General features: G+C 35.9%; 5 protein-coding genes across 7 annotated transcripts; 2 read left to right on the top strand and 3 right to left on the bottom strand.

The window, feature by feature from the left end:
• Window positions 1-35: 35 nt before the first annotated feature.
• LOC145724665 (transmembrane channel-like protein 7) lies at window positions 36-4,543 on the bottom strand. Of its 2 annotated transcripts, none has more exons than XM_081973039.1 (14): window positions 4,404-4,543; window positions 3,735-4,346; window positions 3,532-3,679; window positions 2,779-3,030; window positions 2,578-2,726; window positions 2,370-2,520; window positions 2,068-2,309; window positions 1,888-2,002; window positions 1,526-1,644; window positions 1,182-1,469; window positions 935-1,096; window positions 747-880; window positions 617-691; window positions 36-256 (listed from the first exon to the last, which is right to left on the bottom strand). In XM_081973039.1, exons 1-14 carry the CDS (start codon window positions 4,409-4,411, stop codon window positions 168-170), a joined length of 2,544 nt encoding a protein of 847 aa, XP_081829165.1. In that variant the 5' UTR covers window positions 4,412-4,543; the 3' UTR covers window positions 36-167. The 2 variants fall into 2 exon arrangements, with proteins under 2 accessions (XP_081829165.1, XP_081829173.1); XM_081973047.1 differs by having other exon boundaries at window positions 36-229.
• Window positions 4,544-4,917: 374 nt separating this feature from the next.
• Window positions 4,918-11,030, top strand: Dnaaf5 (Dynein axonemal assembly factor 5). Its single transcript, XM_081973025.1, has 8 exons — window positions 4,918-5,721; window positions 7,256-7,528; window positions 7,581-7,866; window positions 8,272-8,455; window positions 8,591-9,092; window positions 9,146-9,454; window positions 10,446-10,637; window positions 10,697-11,030. Exons 1-8 carry the CDS (start codon window positions 5,073-5,075, stop codon window positions 10,888-10,890), a joined length of 2,589 nt encoding a protein of 862 aa, XP_081829151.1. The 5' UTR covers window positions 4,918-5,072; the 3' UTR covers window positions 10,891-11,030.
• A 1,409-nt stretch (window positions 11,031-12,439) lies between these two features.
• LOC145724812 (PI-PLC X domain-containing protein 3-like) lies at window positions 12,440-14,676 on the bottom strand. The gene is made up of 5 exons (XM_081973254.1): window positions 14,262-14,676; window positions 13,262-13,560; window positions 13,045-13,203; window positions 12,780-12,993; window positions 12,440-12,723 (listed from the first exon to the last, which is right to left on the bottom strand). Exons 1-5 carry the CDS (start codon window positions 14,428-14,430, stop codon window positions 12,476-12,478), a joined length of 1,089 nt encoding a protein of 362 aa, XP_081829380.1. The 5' UTR covers window positions 14,431-14,676; the 3' UTR covers window positions 12,440-12,475.
• A 218-nt stretch (window positions 14,677-14,894) lies between these two features.
• On the bottom strand, window positions 14,895-18,007 carry LOC145724828 (PI-PLC X domain-containing protein 3-like). 2 transcript variants are annotated; one of them, XM_081973274.1, is made up of 7 exons: window positions 17,867-18,007; window positions 17,238-17,420; window positions 17,018-17,186; window positions 16,836-16,965; window positions 15,731-15,892; window positions 15,451-15,664; window positions 14,895-15,397 (listed from the first exon to the last, which is right to left on the bottom strand). In XM_081973274.1, exons 2-7 carry the CDS (start codon window positions 17,386-17,388, stop codon window positions 15,168-15,170), a joined length of 1,056 nt encoding a protein of 351 aa, XP_081829400.1. In that variant the 5' UTR covers window positions 17,389-17,420; window positions 17,867-18,007; the 3' UTR covers window positions 14,895-15,167. The 2 variants fall into 2 exon arrangements, with proteins under 2 accessions (XP_081829400.1, XP_081829409.1); XM_081973283.1 differs by lacking the exon at window positions 17,867-18,007 and adding an exon at window positions 17,656-17,841.
• LOC145724893 (uncharacterized) lies at window positions 16,203-16,817 on the top strand. Its single transcript, XM_081973371.1, has 2 exons — window positions 16,203-16,362; window positions 16,417-16,817. The coding sequence occupies exons 1-2, from the start codon at window positions 16,357-16,359 to the stop codon at window positions 16,804-16,806; spliced, it is 396 nt and encodes a 131-aa protein (XP_081829497.1). The 5' UTR covers window positions 16,203-16,356; the 3' UTR covers window positions 16,807-16,817.
• Window positions 18,008-18,015: the final 8 nt, after the last annotated feature.

Raw genomic sequence — 18,015 nt, 5'->3', positions numbered from 1 at the left:
GCAAAGAAGGGGTAATGTGCAAATTAAACCACTGATTTTTTAAATAAAAATAATATTTTATTTTAGTACAAGTTGGTTTAGTAGTTTCACAGCTCTGCTTAATACTGTTAATAATCCGTATTATAGCTCTATAACAAATCCAATATACTTAAGTGTGACGTTAAAAATCAACTTATTTTTTTTGATCTTGAATAGAAGCTTGGTCCTGCTTGTGCTTCGTGGTTCATTGCTGGAAAGGATGAGTTAAGTGTAACATCTGCAAAAAGTAGTTAGTGATTTTCTTCCATCAAGCTAATTTTAAGTTAACACAAAAATTATAAACCGCTGTGGAAACATTTTGATAAAAATCTGCAATATTATAGATTTAGGTAATAAAAATGAAATGTTCTAGAGATCAATGTTGTTAACTTTATTACCATTCCTCTAATCAAAATAATAATCTGTTTATACTTCAATTTAACTTGGCAAATCCTTATTGATGATTGTACACTTTCTACAACTGATTAATGGTTAATCTTGTATAAGTTCCCTGTTCCCTTAATACAAAACATTTAATTTTAATTCAGACCACTTATTTCAGAATATTAATAATTCCTCTCTTTGGGGCATTACCTACCGTTATATCCTGGTAATTCTCCTGGCAAATAAAGCTCGGGATTAACAGTTTTGCTCTGATCTTGGTACTGCCACTCTAAACACACCAAAAGCTTTTGTTTTTGAGTCAAATCAAAAACTTCAACACTTACGGCCATTAGTGGCTTGAGACAACAATTCGTACACCCGCTCTTTGTCTTCAGCAGACAGTTTTAACATGTGTCGATACTGTTCTACTAATTCCTTTTCAGCATTGGCCTGCGCTCTTGAGTAGTACACTTTAGCGCTTAAATTTCAACTTTAATCTTTGGAAATCAGTCTCATTTACGGTGAAACTTACCATAAAAACATCAAACCAATAGCAATTACACCTGGTTTGGTGATGAACAGCACCACAGTCCATACCGTGCTGTTTGCTTGCAGTTGCAACACTCCCAAAGTGACTAATTCGTAGATGTACTGGTAGTTTCGGAATGGTCCACAATCACTTGATGTGTCAGTGCTAAAAACATGTTCAAATAGTTGGTTGCCACCCAATTTCCTACAGTTTTCTCATAAATGTAAAAAAAAAACAATAAAACTCTTACTAGGAGATAATGTAACCAACCAAGCCGCCAATACACAACAAGCTCAAGAACGTCATCACCAAAAACCACGTGGAAGTTTGGGCGGCTCTCCACGTCTTCGCTGATGGCTTACACAGGTAAATTACGGTGGAGTACCGAATGTACCACGTCAAAAGCAACTTGACCACCACAACCGCCGGTAGTAAAGGAGAGAAAACCAGTCCCACCCAGAACAACGTTTGGTTGTAGATAATCTGCATCGTGTTCCAGGCTATGTCGAATTCCAGATGGGCGTTTTTCAGACAGTACCTGCAAACAATGAATTTAAACCCTGAAAATTGGTTTAAAAAGATAATTGGACGTACTTGTACACAGCGGACATAAACAAATCCAAAATTGCAGTGCAACCTACAGAAATCAAGAAATCAAACAGAATCATCCTGTAGAATTCCTGAGCTAATGAGGTTTCCCAACATGACGTCACCTGTGAAATTTTTAAAGTTGCAATTGCAAATTTATGCACTAAAACGAGCTATTACGGCTTACAAGGTTTCAATATTACATAACTAGTAATTTTATAAAAAGCTTAAAAAGAGATAGATAGGCCACATGTCCCTTTCTACGTCACAGATATATGGTGTACCAATTAAGTATGGTTTTAACTGACATTTTTTGGCAGTAAAATGATTCAAGACAAATTAATATTTCTTAAGACAACCATACTTACGCTGTCATTCTGGAGCCAGTACATCACTAAAACTCCTATTGTAACGCCGCCAAGTACAAAAGTCCTGCCCAATGTCAAGTACAAAGAGATTTTTGGATCTTTATAGTCTTCGTATCTAAAACAGAAGGTAAAAATGTAAAATTACCAGTAATCGCAATATATTTCTCTAAAAACAATTACCTAACTACAAAACTCAGTAGCATGGGCAAAACAGTCATAACCGCGTTAATAAAAATGGGAGCCACAATAATCCTGGTGTCCCTGCTACTTGGTACGTTAAGCAGGAAGAACCAAATAGCAGCGGCCGTACCGGCAATCAAACACAGTACTACCACGTTCATAAAAAATTGGGTGGCAACAATGCGGAACTTTTCGCAAAACGATTTATCGTGTTTTGGTCGCGCATACTCCCAAACTAATTCCTGGAAAAAATTCGAACTTTGGAATTAAACCAAAACTTTAAGGGGTTTAATTAAAACAACCTTTAGTTCATTATAAATCGCTTTGGTTCTTAAATCGGCAGCATCTTTTGTTGCAATGTTATAGTCCCAACCGCAGAAAATTTTATTGGCAAAAACATTCTTCAAACCTCCTTCCGTTTCTATAAAACTCCGTCTGTAAGACCTGGCAGCACTAGTAATAAAAACCTTTTATTGTAGTAACAAAACGATTTACAAACACCAAACTAACCTTACGCTTATAACTGCAAAAGAAATAAAATAAATGCACAACATTGTGAAAAAATAAGCATGCGGCAAACTATAACTCAAACTACTAACACTACTAACAGTTTCGTTAGTGTAAAACCCGTAATACAGTGGCGTGTTGGTGAGATACCCCTAAAAATAAATTGCAAAATCCCTAAAAATAAACGAAAATCAAAAAACTCACCTGGCCAGTAACTAAATCGAAAACACTAAATGCCCCACTCTCGGTCTGAGTTTGGCTATCAGATATTAGAATAACTTTAGGAATCACAATGAAGCAGATTGAGAGCAGAGCAATGGCAGCGTTAAGCAAAAACAACCATCTCAAAAATTTGAAAAACGACGCTACTCCGGTCCCGAAATTTCCCTCAATTTGCTTCAACGCTCCGTACCATAACTCAAAGGAATAGGCTAAGTCTTTGAGATTCATTCTTAGCTAAAATAATTAACGAAAAACTTAGAAGAAGTTGTGCGACTAGAAATGATGCAAATTCAGTGCAAAACTTTTTTTTCTGGCAAAAATGAAAGGATGCCTCAACATTTTGAACTGCTCATGAACTTTAGTTTTGTGATGTCATTGGATAGTTGATTACAAGTTCTTTATAATTTACAAGTACGAGTCGTCACGTCACCCACTGTTAAAAGTGACGTCACGGAAGGTTCTTCAAGCATTCCAGGTCTAGAAACATTTACTGCAGATTGACATAAATTCTTTTAAAGCTACGCCGATCCTGATATTACATGTTAAGACATTTTTAGAGGATTTGACATTTCAAATAGTTAAATAGGGTATTTTTTGTTGCTACACCACTGCCACCTACAGTACGGACAGTATAAAAATGTAATAGGCCTCAGATGATCTACAGCCGACTTACTAAGGTATATAATCCAAAACAAGCAAAAATAAACATGTTATGGAATAGACAACAAAACTTACTTTTGAAAATCCCATGCTTGTTTGGTACTTAAACATTTTCCAACAACTGAGCGGCCGCCTTTTTGACTTGTAGCTCACCGACTTGGACAGTTTTCCTTTCACACAGCGTTTTATAGTTAAACACTGTGGCATATCTCTCAATGCCATCCTAAAGCCAGACTAAGTTACTAACCATTAACAAACCAACTTTAACTAAAATAAACCTTCTCAGTTCTTCAGCATCAGGTGAATTCTCCATTAAAGCCTCATCCTGCTCCATCTTTGATACTATAATGTCAGCATGTCTCTGCAGCACCACATCATTGTTTTCATTTCCCACATTTCTCCTGACAGTACCTCCAGTGCGAGCTTCAAAAGCTTTCCTTAAATTGCTGCCTCCTCTTTGGTTACTCAACTGTTCCAACCTATGTATTGAGTGATATCCTCCTGAAGGAAACATGTTTCCTGTATCATCCTCAATGTACTGATAGTTGGAGTTTTCTTGTAGGTCTGACACTGAACAAGATATGTCATCAGCCATGTTTTTTGCTTCCTCTCTCTCAGCAAATGCTTGCTTTAGACCTTTAGTGCTAGCAGGTGGTTCAACTGAAAAACTTCGAGCCTGGTAGGCTGCTTTTAGACCTTTTGAAGGTGGTGCACTATAATCATTTTCATAATATAAGGTGGAGGGCCTGTCAAGTTCTGAGACTGGGCTGCTGTCATTATGGGTAGGGTTCAGTCTGGATTGGAAAGCAGCTTTCAAGCCGCTTTTTGATGATACACCATGATCAAGTGCAGTGAAAGTGTCAGGTTGCAGAGAAGGTCTCGGGAAAAACCTATTGAAATATTTTCAAACTATCTTGCAAAAACTTTGCAAAAATTCTAAATTATACCCAGACATGATTATCACACTTCACAACACTTTTAAAACTAAAGAATGCAATAAGGACAATATCATTGTGTTTATAATAGGTATATTTATTAAGCTTTATCTAGAAAGTGGTTATCTGATCCTAAATACAAACCTGATTGCAAATTGCTGGATTGATGAGCGCTAAAATAGCTAATCTCTGATAAAGGGTAATTCCTAGAATGTTTACAGGTGCTTTGGATGTTGTTTTGTGGTTTGTTTCATTGAATCATTTTAAATCTGGAATGTTTAGGGTGTTATAAATTTGCTATGGCACGTTTAGAACAGAGCTTAATAAAAGTAGAGAGCTGAGGTAAAGAAAACACATCAGTTTTTAAACTTTTACCTAATAAAAAAAATAATAACAAAAAACCAAAACAGAAACATAACCTTAATTAATATAAGTGTCATCTTGCATATTGATGTGGCTTTTGACCAGTCTGTGGTGTCTCGGCAGTAAAAAAAGAGCCGTAGAAATGTCAATCCTAACCTAAATCCTATTGTCATAGCAACGTTATTATTTACCTCCCTCCTCCCTCACCCTAAATTAGGTGACGCATTTGTAGTGATAGGGTAGTGTTGTTTGATCGATCAATATCAATAGTAATTATTTCTTTAAGCCCTTCCGAATACCGAAATATAAGCTGCTAAAATGGGCGTCAGAGACGACATAGAAAAATCCACTAAAATATGTTTGGGTTTCCAAGATCCGGACAGAAAAGTGCGTAAACTGGTCTTCGAAAAACTGAGAACCTTATGCAGTCAGCTAGAACTTACCGACGAAGATCTTCGGAGTATTTTTAATGCCACCTACGTGCACTTCCTCAACGGGCTCCGAGATAAATCGGAGGCGGTCAGAGAAGAAGCTGTTAAATTCATATTATTCTTCATTGTGGACAGGCTTCCATTAAACGATTACTATCTCAGTTACGTATTCCCGGTTTTCATAGAGCGAGTTGGCACTCCAGAGCTGGTAGAGCCGTCCGAGGAAGTCCGATTACAAATAGTTGACTGCTTAAATGAAATCATAAAAAAATACTCCAACTCCAACTGCCTGTTGCCCTTTTATAACCAGTTTGTCACAATTCTTTGTGAGACTCTGAAAGATCGATGTCCAGAAGTCCAGAATGCGAGCTGTGAAACTGTTATCAGCTTGGAAACAGCCATTCACTCAGACTTTCACTTGCAAGCTGAAAGTTTTTTGAAACCGGCTCTCTCCTGTATTACCCATCAGAGGTATAAAGTAAGGGTGGCTGGTGTGAAGGCTCTGGGAGTGATTGTCATGCATAGCACTAATAAAGGTAAGCAAGTTAGTTTTTTATCTTGTGTTGGAAATATTTAAAGGTACCTTCAATTAGAATTTTTTTTTTCTTATTAACCAACCTTGGTCTATGGTTATTTTTTAAAATATGGTTTATATTTAATAGGCATGGAATGGGAGACCTGAATGCTAAAAATATCAAGGTTTTACTTTTATGGTGTCCTTATGTGCACCATTTGGGTAAATCCTATTTAGGTTCCTACTATTCCTTTTATTTCTGAAGTATGTGGAAAATGGTAAAAATGAAAATCATAATGAATAGGTAACTGAACCATAGTTTTAGCTATCATTTAGAAGGCTTTAGAAAAATAAAAAATAAAAATAGTTTCTAGGTTCTCTGGGTCATTTTACTGTTTTTTCCATGTTTTTTCTGAAGACTGTACAATAAATGGATCTCCAGATATAGCTGACGTTCTTCCTTAGTGGTTTTCATGGACCAAAAGTAAACCATTTTGCCTGTTTAAATGTTAAAAAATCCTAAACATTGCGAGCGCCCCCTATGAGCTACAATAAAATAAACCCTAGTATCTTATTTTCTGCCTGGCAAAACTTTCCTATACCAGTTTTTTTCAGAATATTGTAAAATTAACATAAAACATTAAAAATTAAGTTTCTAAAAAAGTTATGAATTTTGACACCATGTATCTTTTGTCACATACTCTAAATAAAAATCAAATAAGCTGCTGTAGCTTTATGTACCATCCATTCTTTTGAAAGTACTACACGCTTTCAAATTTGTCAATTTTTTTCTGGATTAGACCTTAGTTCAATCACAAGGAATCACTTAAAACTAAACCATGTAAGCTGGATTTTGGTGGCAGGATTGAGAAAATATCCAACTTACACCATTTTCTCACTAAAGTGGTTATATTACATACTAGTCTAGTTAAATACAACCCGAAATTGTTGCACTGCTTCAACAAAGTCCAAAAACTTGCAAATATTATATTGGTACATAAACAAACGTACAGATCTAAGATGAACTGAAAGACAGTGTCAAACTTAGGCAGATTAATCCAGGAATGCTGTAGGAACTGGTCACAGTGTCCTTTTAACATTCAAGCCACAAAAACACAGAAAAGAACTGTACAGCAGTGTTTTTCTTGTTCACACGTAATGAAATCTCCACGTGGTACTTACTGTGCAATAATATCGAACACAAAAAACATGGCACACTTAAGAACGCGAAACAAAATGGAGGTCTTCCTTGGAATGCCAAAACTTTCGAGTTGGGCGCCAATAGTAAGTTGGATATTTTCTCAATCCTGCCACCAAAATCCACCTTACAACCACCAAAATTATCTTCATAAGTCCACAAATACACAATTGTTAGAATTACTTTTTGGAAAAGTCAAACGTCCTGTCATTGGCTTATAACTTGTATCCTCATAATCCTGTTTGTAGGGTTTTTAAACAAAATTCAAATTTACAAAAAAAAATTAAATATTAATTAAATTTTCTATTATACATTTTACTTCAACATTCTAAAGAATAACCTTGTTTTATTGGTCAAGGTGTGAATGAAGCAATTGGACCCTTGGGTGAAAGATTATTAGACCAAAATCCCCAAGTGCGCGAAGCGGTATGTGCAGCAGCAGGCCATTGGCTACTCCACCATCGAGACCGATACTCCTACTTTGGCAAAATGATTCCTTTATTAATTACTGGTCTCACCGATGAAGTGAAAGACATTCGGAATGTGTGCTATGATCTGTGGGTCCTAGTGGGCCTAAAATATGAGCAGGAAAACGAGAAGGAATTGAAAGATGCGTCCGAATTCTTACCAAGTAATTTTGTTTTTCTAACTTGCCAGGATTCGACACTACTCTATCCTTGTAGCTATTCCAGTTGATTATCCGAAAAATATTGAAAGGCCAGGATTGGGTTGTCGAGCACTGGTTTGCAGACACTTGAACATGATGCTCGGTGGTTTGGCTAATGAATTTACCTGTTGGAAGGAAGAGGTTCGGTTCAAATGTAGCCAGTTGCTGTGCACTTTGGTATTGCACGCTGAACGGAACTTAACGCAACATCTTCAGGGGTTGTTGTCGATTATGTTTTCGGCAGCTCGTGACGATGATACAAGAGTGGTCACTAATATCATATATGCCAGCAAATTTGTAGGGTAAGCTAGAATAATTGTGGAATTTAATTCATCTATCTTTAAAATTCACTTAGGTGTAGTTGCAAAAACGTAACGTTCATAATACATCATCATAATAAAGATAGGCATATGTATAATAGAAAACTGATATTACAATTAATAGCAAAGACAACATGTTTAGTATAATTCTCATAGTAATGTAACAAAATAACCCAAGATAAAACAAACAACCACAATTCCAAAATAGTTCTTAATGTAACTTACAATACAAATACAAGTTTACTTTTGCTCATCATGTCACATTTTGTACAATTAAATTGGTGCGGCTGCGGCAACACTTTTGTATTTACGACTTTTTGCAAAAAAAATTTTGTTATTTAAAATAACACACATTTTGTTTTTTAATCAAAGTTATCACAATTTCAGTTTATTTGTGAGATACCAGACGTGGTCGAAGCAACTGATTCCAGTTCTCGAAGACGAGCCACATTTTGGCCATCTAAACGTCTTGAGTGGTATATTATCAGGAGTGAGATTCTCAGACATTGACAAGGCTGGCTTGCCAATATCTACCATTCTAGCAAGGGATCGTGTGGCCTGTTCTCGAAAAGTAAGTGTCGAAAACGATTGGTCAAAAAAAAAGCAGCTTTCAGCTTGCTGCTGTAATTTACGTAAATCTTGCACCTGTGGACTTTCCTATAAATCCTCAAAGACAGATTTTAACATTGTGTTCTCTGTATTGCAGAGGAAATACCAGCTATCGCTGTTCAACTGCGTCAAAGCTTTCCTAGGGATCTACAAACCTTCTCCTAAACGTGAATTCTACTATAATATTTTTAAAATCGTCACGTGCCTTATAGCCTTAGCACATGACGAAAACGAGGACCAAATTTCGCTACAAACATACGAAGATCTGGAGTTGGACGATGGAGATAATGGCTACAACTTTTCCGGGGATTTGTATCGAGAAATTTTAAAACACGAGCCGCGTTTATGGACGGAAACCAGTGACGAAGCTTGTATATTCATCACGTTATTACGTCGTACTTCCTTGTCGACTTTCCCGGGAAACATTGAAGTGATCACTGCAATTCTTAAAGAAATTATGAGTAACGATACGGACGCCATGTTGAAAATAAACGTTTTACGCGAGTTGGCTGCTTGTTTACAGAAAAAGAATGTGTTGTTAGACGTAATGAAAAAGAGGTTTTCCATGGTCATGGAAAGTATAAAAAAGCTAATGGAAGGTATTTTCCACCGGCCTGACAAAAGCAATTTTAGTGATACAAATTCTTCGCAGAGGTTCTCGCACCATCACTACAGTGGCACGCTGGCGCCACCGCAGAAGCAATAAGGACCATAGTGATAACCTGCATGTGCTCCGTTCTAGAACCATCCGGTACCCTTTACAACCGATTAATGCTGTTTGATAGCAAAGAGGAAACCGAGAAGTTGCAACGGTTACAGCTAACCAACTTGCTTATATCCTCGATGGAGGATCCTTCCCATTTGACTAGGGAGATGGCTATCAAGTGTTTAATGCATTTGAGATACCGATTCGATCTATACAGGTTGAATAATTTGGAACGGTTTTTGATAGTTTATTCAGGTGAGTTGAATGTTTTAATTGTTTCTTATCTGTCTGATTGAGAAAGGAAAAATCAAATGCAACCAATAGAGTTGATTAGTGAGTGCCAACAAGAAGAAATCCTTATACTACATCAGACAGCAAAATCCACAACTTTCTAGCTTCCTTCTATTTCAAGTTATTCACAAAAAGTATATTTTTAATGATTTTTTCCTCTTCCACCTGTACAGAACACATTTTTTTTTTTTTCGTTTACGACACAAACATAATTCCCGATCTACTTTTGTTTTTGAGATACAGGCTGAAGACAAATCTTATGTCTGTTCACTGTGTGTATAAAAAATCTCAATCATTGGGCGTAAATTTACCGGTAAGGTAAAGTAGAATTGGAATAGTAAAATTTTTGTGCGACAAGAAAATGTACTAATTTTACTAGTAAATATCGATTTGGTCAGTAAATTAAAGGTTATAACTGAAATTTGCTTGAATGATATCATTTTCCTTTCATGGCTGTCATTATTTTTATTATTATTTTTGGTTAATATTGATAAAACAAAATCCTGAAAAATAAAGACTGAATGAAGGGCTGTTTTTAGTTGTTTATCGTTTTAGAGATTTTGGTTTATCAATAATAAAATAAATGAAGTAAAACTTTTCTGACAAAAGGAGTTTTGTACCAATGAGTTCCAATATTAAACCTTTTTTTATAAACAAATAGCCTTTTCTAAAAAAATAACATTTTCAATTTTTTGTTTGTTTTCTTTGTTATCTCATGTTTTAACTTATGACCAATAATAAGTTTTTGAGATAAGAAAAATTAAACGAATTTGATGATATTATTATTTAAACAGTTTGTAATTTACTGATAAATGTCAAAATAACTGTCCTAAATCTCAGAAACACGTCTTGTTTCGAAAACTGTTTAAACTGTATTTTTTTGTAATTTGGCGAAAGTATTAACCTAAGTTTTAAGCTGTAGTAACAAATTTGCATAAATTTCAATTCATTTTAGCTCTACTAAGGCGTTTAGACGATCCAATCGACGCCGTTCGTAAAACTGCCCTTCAAGCTATAACAGGTGAAATAAAAAATTGTTCCGACGAGTTTTTGGAACGGAATTTCAAAAACCACAGACTGAACATCGCCAACGTGCTTTTGATCCATTTTGACGATAACGACGAAAGTGTTAGTCGTTTGGCCGCAGGTTGATTGTCAAACCTTTGACAGGTTTGCCGAAAAAAGTTTAAAATAATCCCTTTGTAGACGCTCTCACCGAACTGATATTATGTGACCCTTCCCTCATAGGCAAAATCGAGGAACAAATGCCCAATTTGATGCACCGGAAAAAGTGCAAATTGATGCTTAGGGCGGTTAAGCCTTTGGTGCCTTACGGTGATTTTACGTTGTTGATGGAAAGTAGCGATGAAGAATGTGAAAAAACGAATAAGAAAAAATAATGAGCCTGATAGAAAGTAAAAGTGTGTTTTGTGATGTGATTGTGTTTGTAATTTATTTAGTGTACTAGAGTGACAAGAAAAAGTCAATAAGACTGGATATTTTTAATAATAATTAATATAACTAACTTTGTAGTAACAAATGTGGCAATATTATTTTCCCGTTTTTACTCGTTTACTGGACTGGGTATTGTGTATTGACAAAGGATGATTTTTAATTAAAAAACAGCGCAATTTTACACTGACATACCTTATCACTGATTGCAAATGATTTATTATTAGTTCGAAAGTACCCAAAGATAGATCATGTTATACATAATTTAGTACAAACGTCACGCAGAAGTGAAAACTAATACAAAACTAGTATTTTCCCATTCAAAAATAAAAAATGTGGCAAGCGTTTTCCAAATCTATCAGGGGTCTGATAGTTGTTGAAAGCAGGGAACTGAAATCTCAGGAGATGTGCCGCTGATAGAATGTGACAGAAGCTGACAATTTCTTGTTCGAGTCCGGTTTTCAACTTGAAACGTATCGCACGTCTGTTTCGTGGGCGCCATTTTGTGTCGCTAAGAAACCACGTTTCTTGAAACGGTGTACAGAGAAATTTGAAGTTGACGACCGAACTCCGCAGCCGGTCGAGTGGAGATGGTGGGAGCTCTAAGTGGAAATGTCGATTCCTAAAAGTCTACGGGGAATTGTCTTGTGCGGTGCACTTCCAGGAGGTGGAAAGGGTGAAAACCTAGGAGAAGACCACGTGGATGTGACAGTGACGGTTATAGTTTCCACGAGGAAGGACTACATCTTTTGCTCGGATCGTGCCTTTAAGTGTTTCAAGGAAAAAAACTCTTCGCGCTTCCGGGCTCTGGGGGAGCTGTCACACCTTTGGAGGAGCTCGGATGGAGGAGTTTGAAGCCTTTGTGTGTTGTCTTGCTGACTTCTTGGTCAGACCTAAGAGGAGGAGCTTAAGCTCTGACGTGGCGTAGGCCACCCTCGACCTAACCTAACTTGGCCTGGCTGAATACCCTAGTGGTGAATGCCATAAAGAAAGTTTAAAAAAAAAAAAAAAAATTTCTTGTTCCATTCTACAGGTCTTTCTCTTGGTAACTCTCTTCCCTCGTTTAAAAAATACGCACCCTGAAGTCATTAGTAGGGGTGCGAACATTTTGTTGGGCCACCCTGTATAATTATTGTGATTAATGGATTTATTTATTTTTTAAATCATTCTTACTTCTTTTCTATAATAAATTCAATCAAATGCTATTAAAATAGATTGCCTTAAACGACCTTTATACACGTATAGGTCCGGCAACACCCGTCAAAACAACAAATATTTGTGTCGAGTTCATTTATCAGTTTTCTAATAATGTTTAGGGGTGGTCCAACACAAACACAGGAAAATTAAAATTGAATGGAATGATTGATTAATTTGTAACCAAATGAGTATCAGTTTATCATTTACGAGATATCACCTTGTAATACTTCGGGTTGGTTAAAATGCCCTTATGATACTAATGAAACTACTACTAAACCAGATGTTTAAAAAAAAACAAAACTTAAATAATTATTTAATTTTTTATACTTTCATGGTTTATCTAAAAAGGTAGCCTTTAATTTCTTTAAAGAAATTTGTAACTTTTTTCATAATTCCCGTTTGTCCTAACGTTGAAGTGTCCAAATTTAAATTCAAATTAATCACCGTGTTGCTAAAGATATCATCCTCCAAGTCAATAAAGTCGGCTATGATAACGTTTACGCCGTTATTACCGGGAACCTGCTGGGAAATCCATTCTATTCTCTCGTCATTAAAGTCTACAGCGCACTTTTGCCTTAAGGTGCCTACAACCAAAAGAAGTTCACAATCCTGTAATTATTGAAAATACACTAAACCGTACTTAAAACATTCTCAATAATGTAGTCAATTGACGGTGTCAGAACCAGCTGACTAATATATCCAATATCATTAGAACGTTCAGCTAGACCTTCGTCTAGACTGGAAATCAAATAGGTGGTGTTGGTAGTGTCATACCATGGTGTTGGATAACTGGCAGTAGGCCAGAGAAGGTCGTTTGCGCTTTGGGTGGTTGAGTCTCTGTAGACTACCAAAACCTACATGAAAGTGGTTTGAAATAGTTGGATGTTTTATTTATTCAAGTTAACCTGTTGCCCCAATTGGTTTAATTTCTCTAGAGTTAAGCCTGACATGCTGCTTTGATAAGGGATTAACTTAGAGCCGAATGTGTCGTTAAGCATTTGGACCACTTTGCTGTGAATATCGGTGGTGAAGTTGTAGAAATGCTGACAATCAAGGATGATCACCTAAACGTGTTATTTTTATTTACTATCCAAAGCTATGTTACCGTTCCGCATTTTTTACCTCTTTAGAGTGGTTTTCCAAATAAGTACCCAATTGATCCAGTACCTCGCTGACGGCAGTCGAGTACATACCATGGCAAAAGTACAAACTATCATTGTCGCTATCGTAGCAAAACCTCAAATCGAAGAACCGAATTCCGGCCTGTAGTAGCTGAGTGGCATTGTAGGCTTGAGTTTTGGACCAGTTGGCTATCACCTGTCTGACCAATGTTAAAAACTCGAGTTCTTTCAGGATTTCTTCACCATCGGGTGACACTTTCGATTCGCTAGTAATGTCCGTAGTAAAACTGTTGTGGGTTCCTAACAAGAGCATACTCTATGTATTCTAACTCAGTGCCACCAGATTTTTTTAAGCAAAAAAAGTGAAAGAGAAATAGAAAATGATGAGAAATAAAGACAGTTGTAGAAGATGAAATAGTGGAAGGAAGGAGAGTGCGACATGAGTCCCAAAATAGAGGGAGGAGAGTAAAAGAAAAAGGCTTTTTTTTGTACTAACGCAAGAATAAGATAAAAAAAACAAATGAAGTTAAAGGAAAAGTTTAAAGGTCTGTTCGCAGAACGAATCTTCAACTAATAATCAGAGGAATATGTCCAGCTATTGGCCACTACCCTTAAAATGTCAAAGTCACGTGAGCATTCAACCAATAAAAGCCAACAATTTCCGATTTTGAGTTGGATACCAATTTGAAATTGCCTCTACGAACAGACCTAAAATAAATAGATAAACATAAATTAATAGATAAATGTAACTCTCACGCAAAGTTGTCAGAAAACGTCACGTGATTAAAAACTAGGAACAGTGCTGCGACTTACGCAGATGCAGACTTACTATAAAAATTTGATTTTCCTAGGTAAAGCACTACAAAAATCGAAATTTGAAACAAGAATTTTACCAAACTGAATTACAAAATGAAGAAAACAGTCCCATGCTCTTAAGAGTAAAGTTTTCAACTCGCGCGCATACAAATATATGTTACAATAATATAAGAAAGCTAACTCACCTGGTATTGCCAAAAAATTCAAAGGAACTTGCTTCAAATCATCTGGAAGCAAAGACATCCAATTTTCCAAATCACTGGCCAGATCGAGAAGAATTGTTTTATTTTGAGGCGCTCCCCAACTGGATCCGGTTAAAACCAAAATTGCCAATCCCACGATTGAAAAAATCATATTTTTAATACTGACAACACTCTTGCTTTGTTAAAAAGTGTTTGGACTAATATATGGAAAAATGTATTTAAAAATAAGCTCGGAAATATTTATAATCTTTGCATGCATTCACACGTAAACCAGATGAAATTTTATTGTTTCAGATTGATAAAAGATCAATAACAGCATCAATTAAAAAGGAAATAAATTGAATAGGTACCTATTGTTGGTGGTTTCAAGTTTTTTTTACTTTAAGTATGATTGAATATGTAAAGGAATTATGCTTTGAGTGTTTGAATAATTTTTAGAGACGTCACTGCATTGTAAGTGTTTTACAGAGACAAAATGTTTAGTAAACTATATTGTGTCAAGGTAATAAACCAACACTGCAAATTCTAAGTTAAATAGTTCAAGGGAAAATGACCAATTTGTTGACAATACAGATAGTTGCTTAGTTGGGTCGTTTTCAAGAAATAAAACTAACAAAATTGTTATAACTTTATTTTGTACCCATATATTTGCATTGTTTAGGTTAAATACTGTATTTTTTGTACTATACAAACACTTATTATATCCCTGGGGGTCTATTTTTATTTTAACCTAGAAACGTATGAAAATCTGTACGCATAAACCTATGGACTATAATAATTTGTCAAGTTTTGCTTTAGTCCGGGGGCATAACTTCACAATGCCTTCTCTACTGTTAGATATGAATTGCATGATTATATCTGATTGTCTTGGTTGGCTTATTAATTAAGTTAATACTTGTTATCGTGACTGTGAACACCTATAACAGTATGAAGTCGTCTGGGAAGGTCACTTAATAGCTTTAAATTCAAATTGATCACAGTCTTGGTAAATAAATTGTCAGCTAAATCTACAAAATCGCCTATTACTATGTTAACCCCCTTACGGCCAGGTATCTGCTTCGCAATCCAGCCTGTTCTTTGATCTTCAAAGTCTATGGCGAGTTTTTGTTTTAACGATGCTAAAATACAGGTTTGTTAATTTTTTTAGTTGCAATAACCACACAACACCTACTGAAGACATTTACAATAATATCAGCAAAACGAGGTGTGAGTAAGCACTGAGTAATAAAGCCAAACTGGTCCCGGCGATTGGTAATGCCTTCGTCCAGGAAATTGAACAAAATATTGGGATTCATGGTATCAGCCCATGGAGTAGGAAAACTAAACGAAGGCCATAAAAGAGGCTGCCCGAATCTAGCTGCATCTGAGCGGTAAATAACAATAAGCTGCAAATATTAGTAATAACTATTCAATTACAAAAATCATTATAACATTCCAAATATGGTATTTACCTGATATCTAAACTGGGACGTCATATAATCAAGAGTCAAGTGATCCATGTGTTCTGAGTAGGGAAGGAGTTTGGTGCCAAAAGTATGCAATAACATATGCATCAGTTTACTGTGAGTCGCTTGAGTAAAACCGTAAAAATGCTGACAATCCAATATAACAATCTGAGAAGACGAAGAAAAAGATTATTATTGCTTACATGGTGTATCCGTTCCAGGTATAATCAATGATCAATTCAAAAATTGAATGGCCGCGAAAAACTCTGATGTCATTTGACAGTTTGTCACGTGATACCGGTTCGTTCTGTCATTGTTCTGTAAATTTATTAAATGTAGGCCGGGTTTTTCCCAACTTTGTCGTAATCATAAATTTAATTTTTGTCCATACCACAGAAAACGCATAGTAAACAAATAACGGCCGCCTAATTTTGTTTAATGTCTATCTTTGTCCAACTCATTGATATTAAAAAAAAAGATAGAATAAAAGACCGGTTTGACATTTGACAATTATCAAACAAAAGAGAAGATTGATAAGAGGATAATAACCTGAACCCCACTTTGAAATTCAAAATCGAAACCTACAATTGGGATTGGGGATAATTTATGAAAATGAATGGGTAATTGCCACAATGGATGTAAGTTTACAAGATCTAACCTTTAATTCATCCTGTACAAAACCATATTTGCAGGAGGCCCAAGACAAATGCCCTAAATGTGGAAAACCTTTAGAAGCCAAACAAATCAACCTTACTACAGCCTTATTTCTGTGTACTGATGTTCGATGTCCTTATCCAGTAAACAGTCAATGTTATGTTGTGCAAAGGGACATTAAAGATGTGAACAATCCAGTTAACTTAAAAGCCGCCTTAGAGCAAATGACAAAAACTCAAAAACAAAACTCAGACAGTGAAGTGTTTGATGTGACTGATTTGGAAGGTCTATTGGATGTGTTTTTAAAAGATGAGGGGGGCTGTGAGATTAAAGAAGAAGCCAGAGTAAAAACTGAAGTCCCTGCAGTTTCACAAAGCCAAAATAGTTGTACAGAAGAACTGGATTTTATCCTAGAATTATTAAACTGACTGTGATTAATTATTGTGGTTTGACTTACTTCCTGTGGATGGGTCTCCAAAAAAACGCTGATATCCTTGAAAACTGGTCCCACCTTGCAAGAATACAACCCATGACAAAAGTACAAGTCATTTGACCCTTTCTTAGTACTAGTTCTCAAATCAAAATACCTAGAAACACACCTATTGAAGTGAACAATTCTCTCTTAGTTTGCAACTAAACCTAATTCCTGCTTTAAGCTGTTCAGCTGCTGAGTAGTTTTGTGTTTTAGTCCAGTTGGCCATCACAGCTTTAACACAAATAACCCAGTGCAAGTCCTGCAAGATTTTTTCAGAGTCAAATGAAACATCACTGGCTGTTGTTATGTTTGATGTGAAACTGTCGTGGGTCCCTGTATAAACACTAGTGCAGAAAATCTTTAGTTAAACAGTAATAATCAAACCTGGAATGGCCAGATAAATAATAGGTAGAGAGCGAAGACTAGGTGGAAGTTTTGTCATCCAATTCTCCAAATCACGGGTCAAGTCCGTGTTTTCCCCAATGATCTTTTCCACTTTAGTGGTGTATTCGTCAGGACTCAGGACTGGGTGCATACTGATGTGCAGTTTGCAGGGATATGCTAAGGCTTAAATGGAAGAGTGTAACATAAGGGAGCTGGGAGTAAACTGTCATTGTTTCGGGGCATGTAATTTAACTTAATCCATACCCTAAACAATGCAAAACCGCGATAACAATCTCATTCATATGTGTGGCGTTTAAAATTGATTTTATAGTGTAAAAGGCAATGTGCGGCCTTGTCCTACAGATTTTACACCTGCGCCAAGATGAGATGTGTTTTTGCTTATTTTTAGTAAAACTACTTAATTATTTCATTGTCCTTTTGACTTATTAATCCTATATTTTTATTGTTCAATAACATTTTTGTTTACATCAACTATTTTGTATGAATGAAAATTGAAATTGTACAGTTTGAGGTTAGGTTAGGTAAGTTTACTTTTTATAGAATAAATAGGAATTTAGGCACGTCATGTGACAGGAACTAGGAACTGTTCACAAACTAGGAGAACTTACAGATTATGACATGATCACATGATGATGAAGTTCTAAGAAACGAAACGTTGAACTTAATTCATACACACCATCTTGTAAAGCCTGAAAGGTGTAATGAGAAAGTATATTTTCAGTATTTTTGATATTACTTGAAGGAGTAATTTCAAAAG

This window comes from Ips typographus, linkage group LG1 (genome assembly GCF_016097725.1).
Source record: "Ips typographus isolate SLU linkage group LG1, UJ_Ityp_2.0, whole genome shotgun sequence".
Lineage (NCBI taxonomy): Eukaryota > Metazoa > Arthropoda > Insecta > Coleoptera > Curculionidae > Ips > Ips typographus.
Note: the sequence above shows the minus strand (reverse complement) of the source record. Positions and strands in the feature narration are given on the sequence as shown.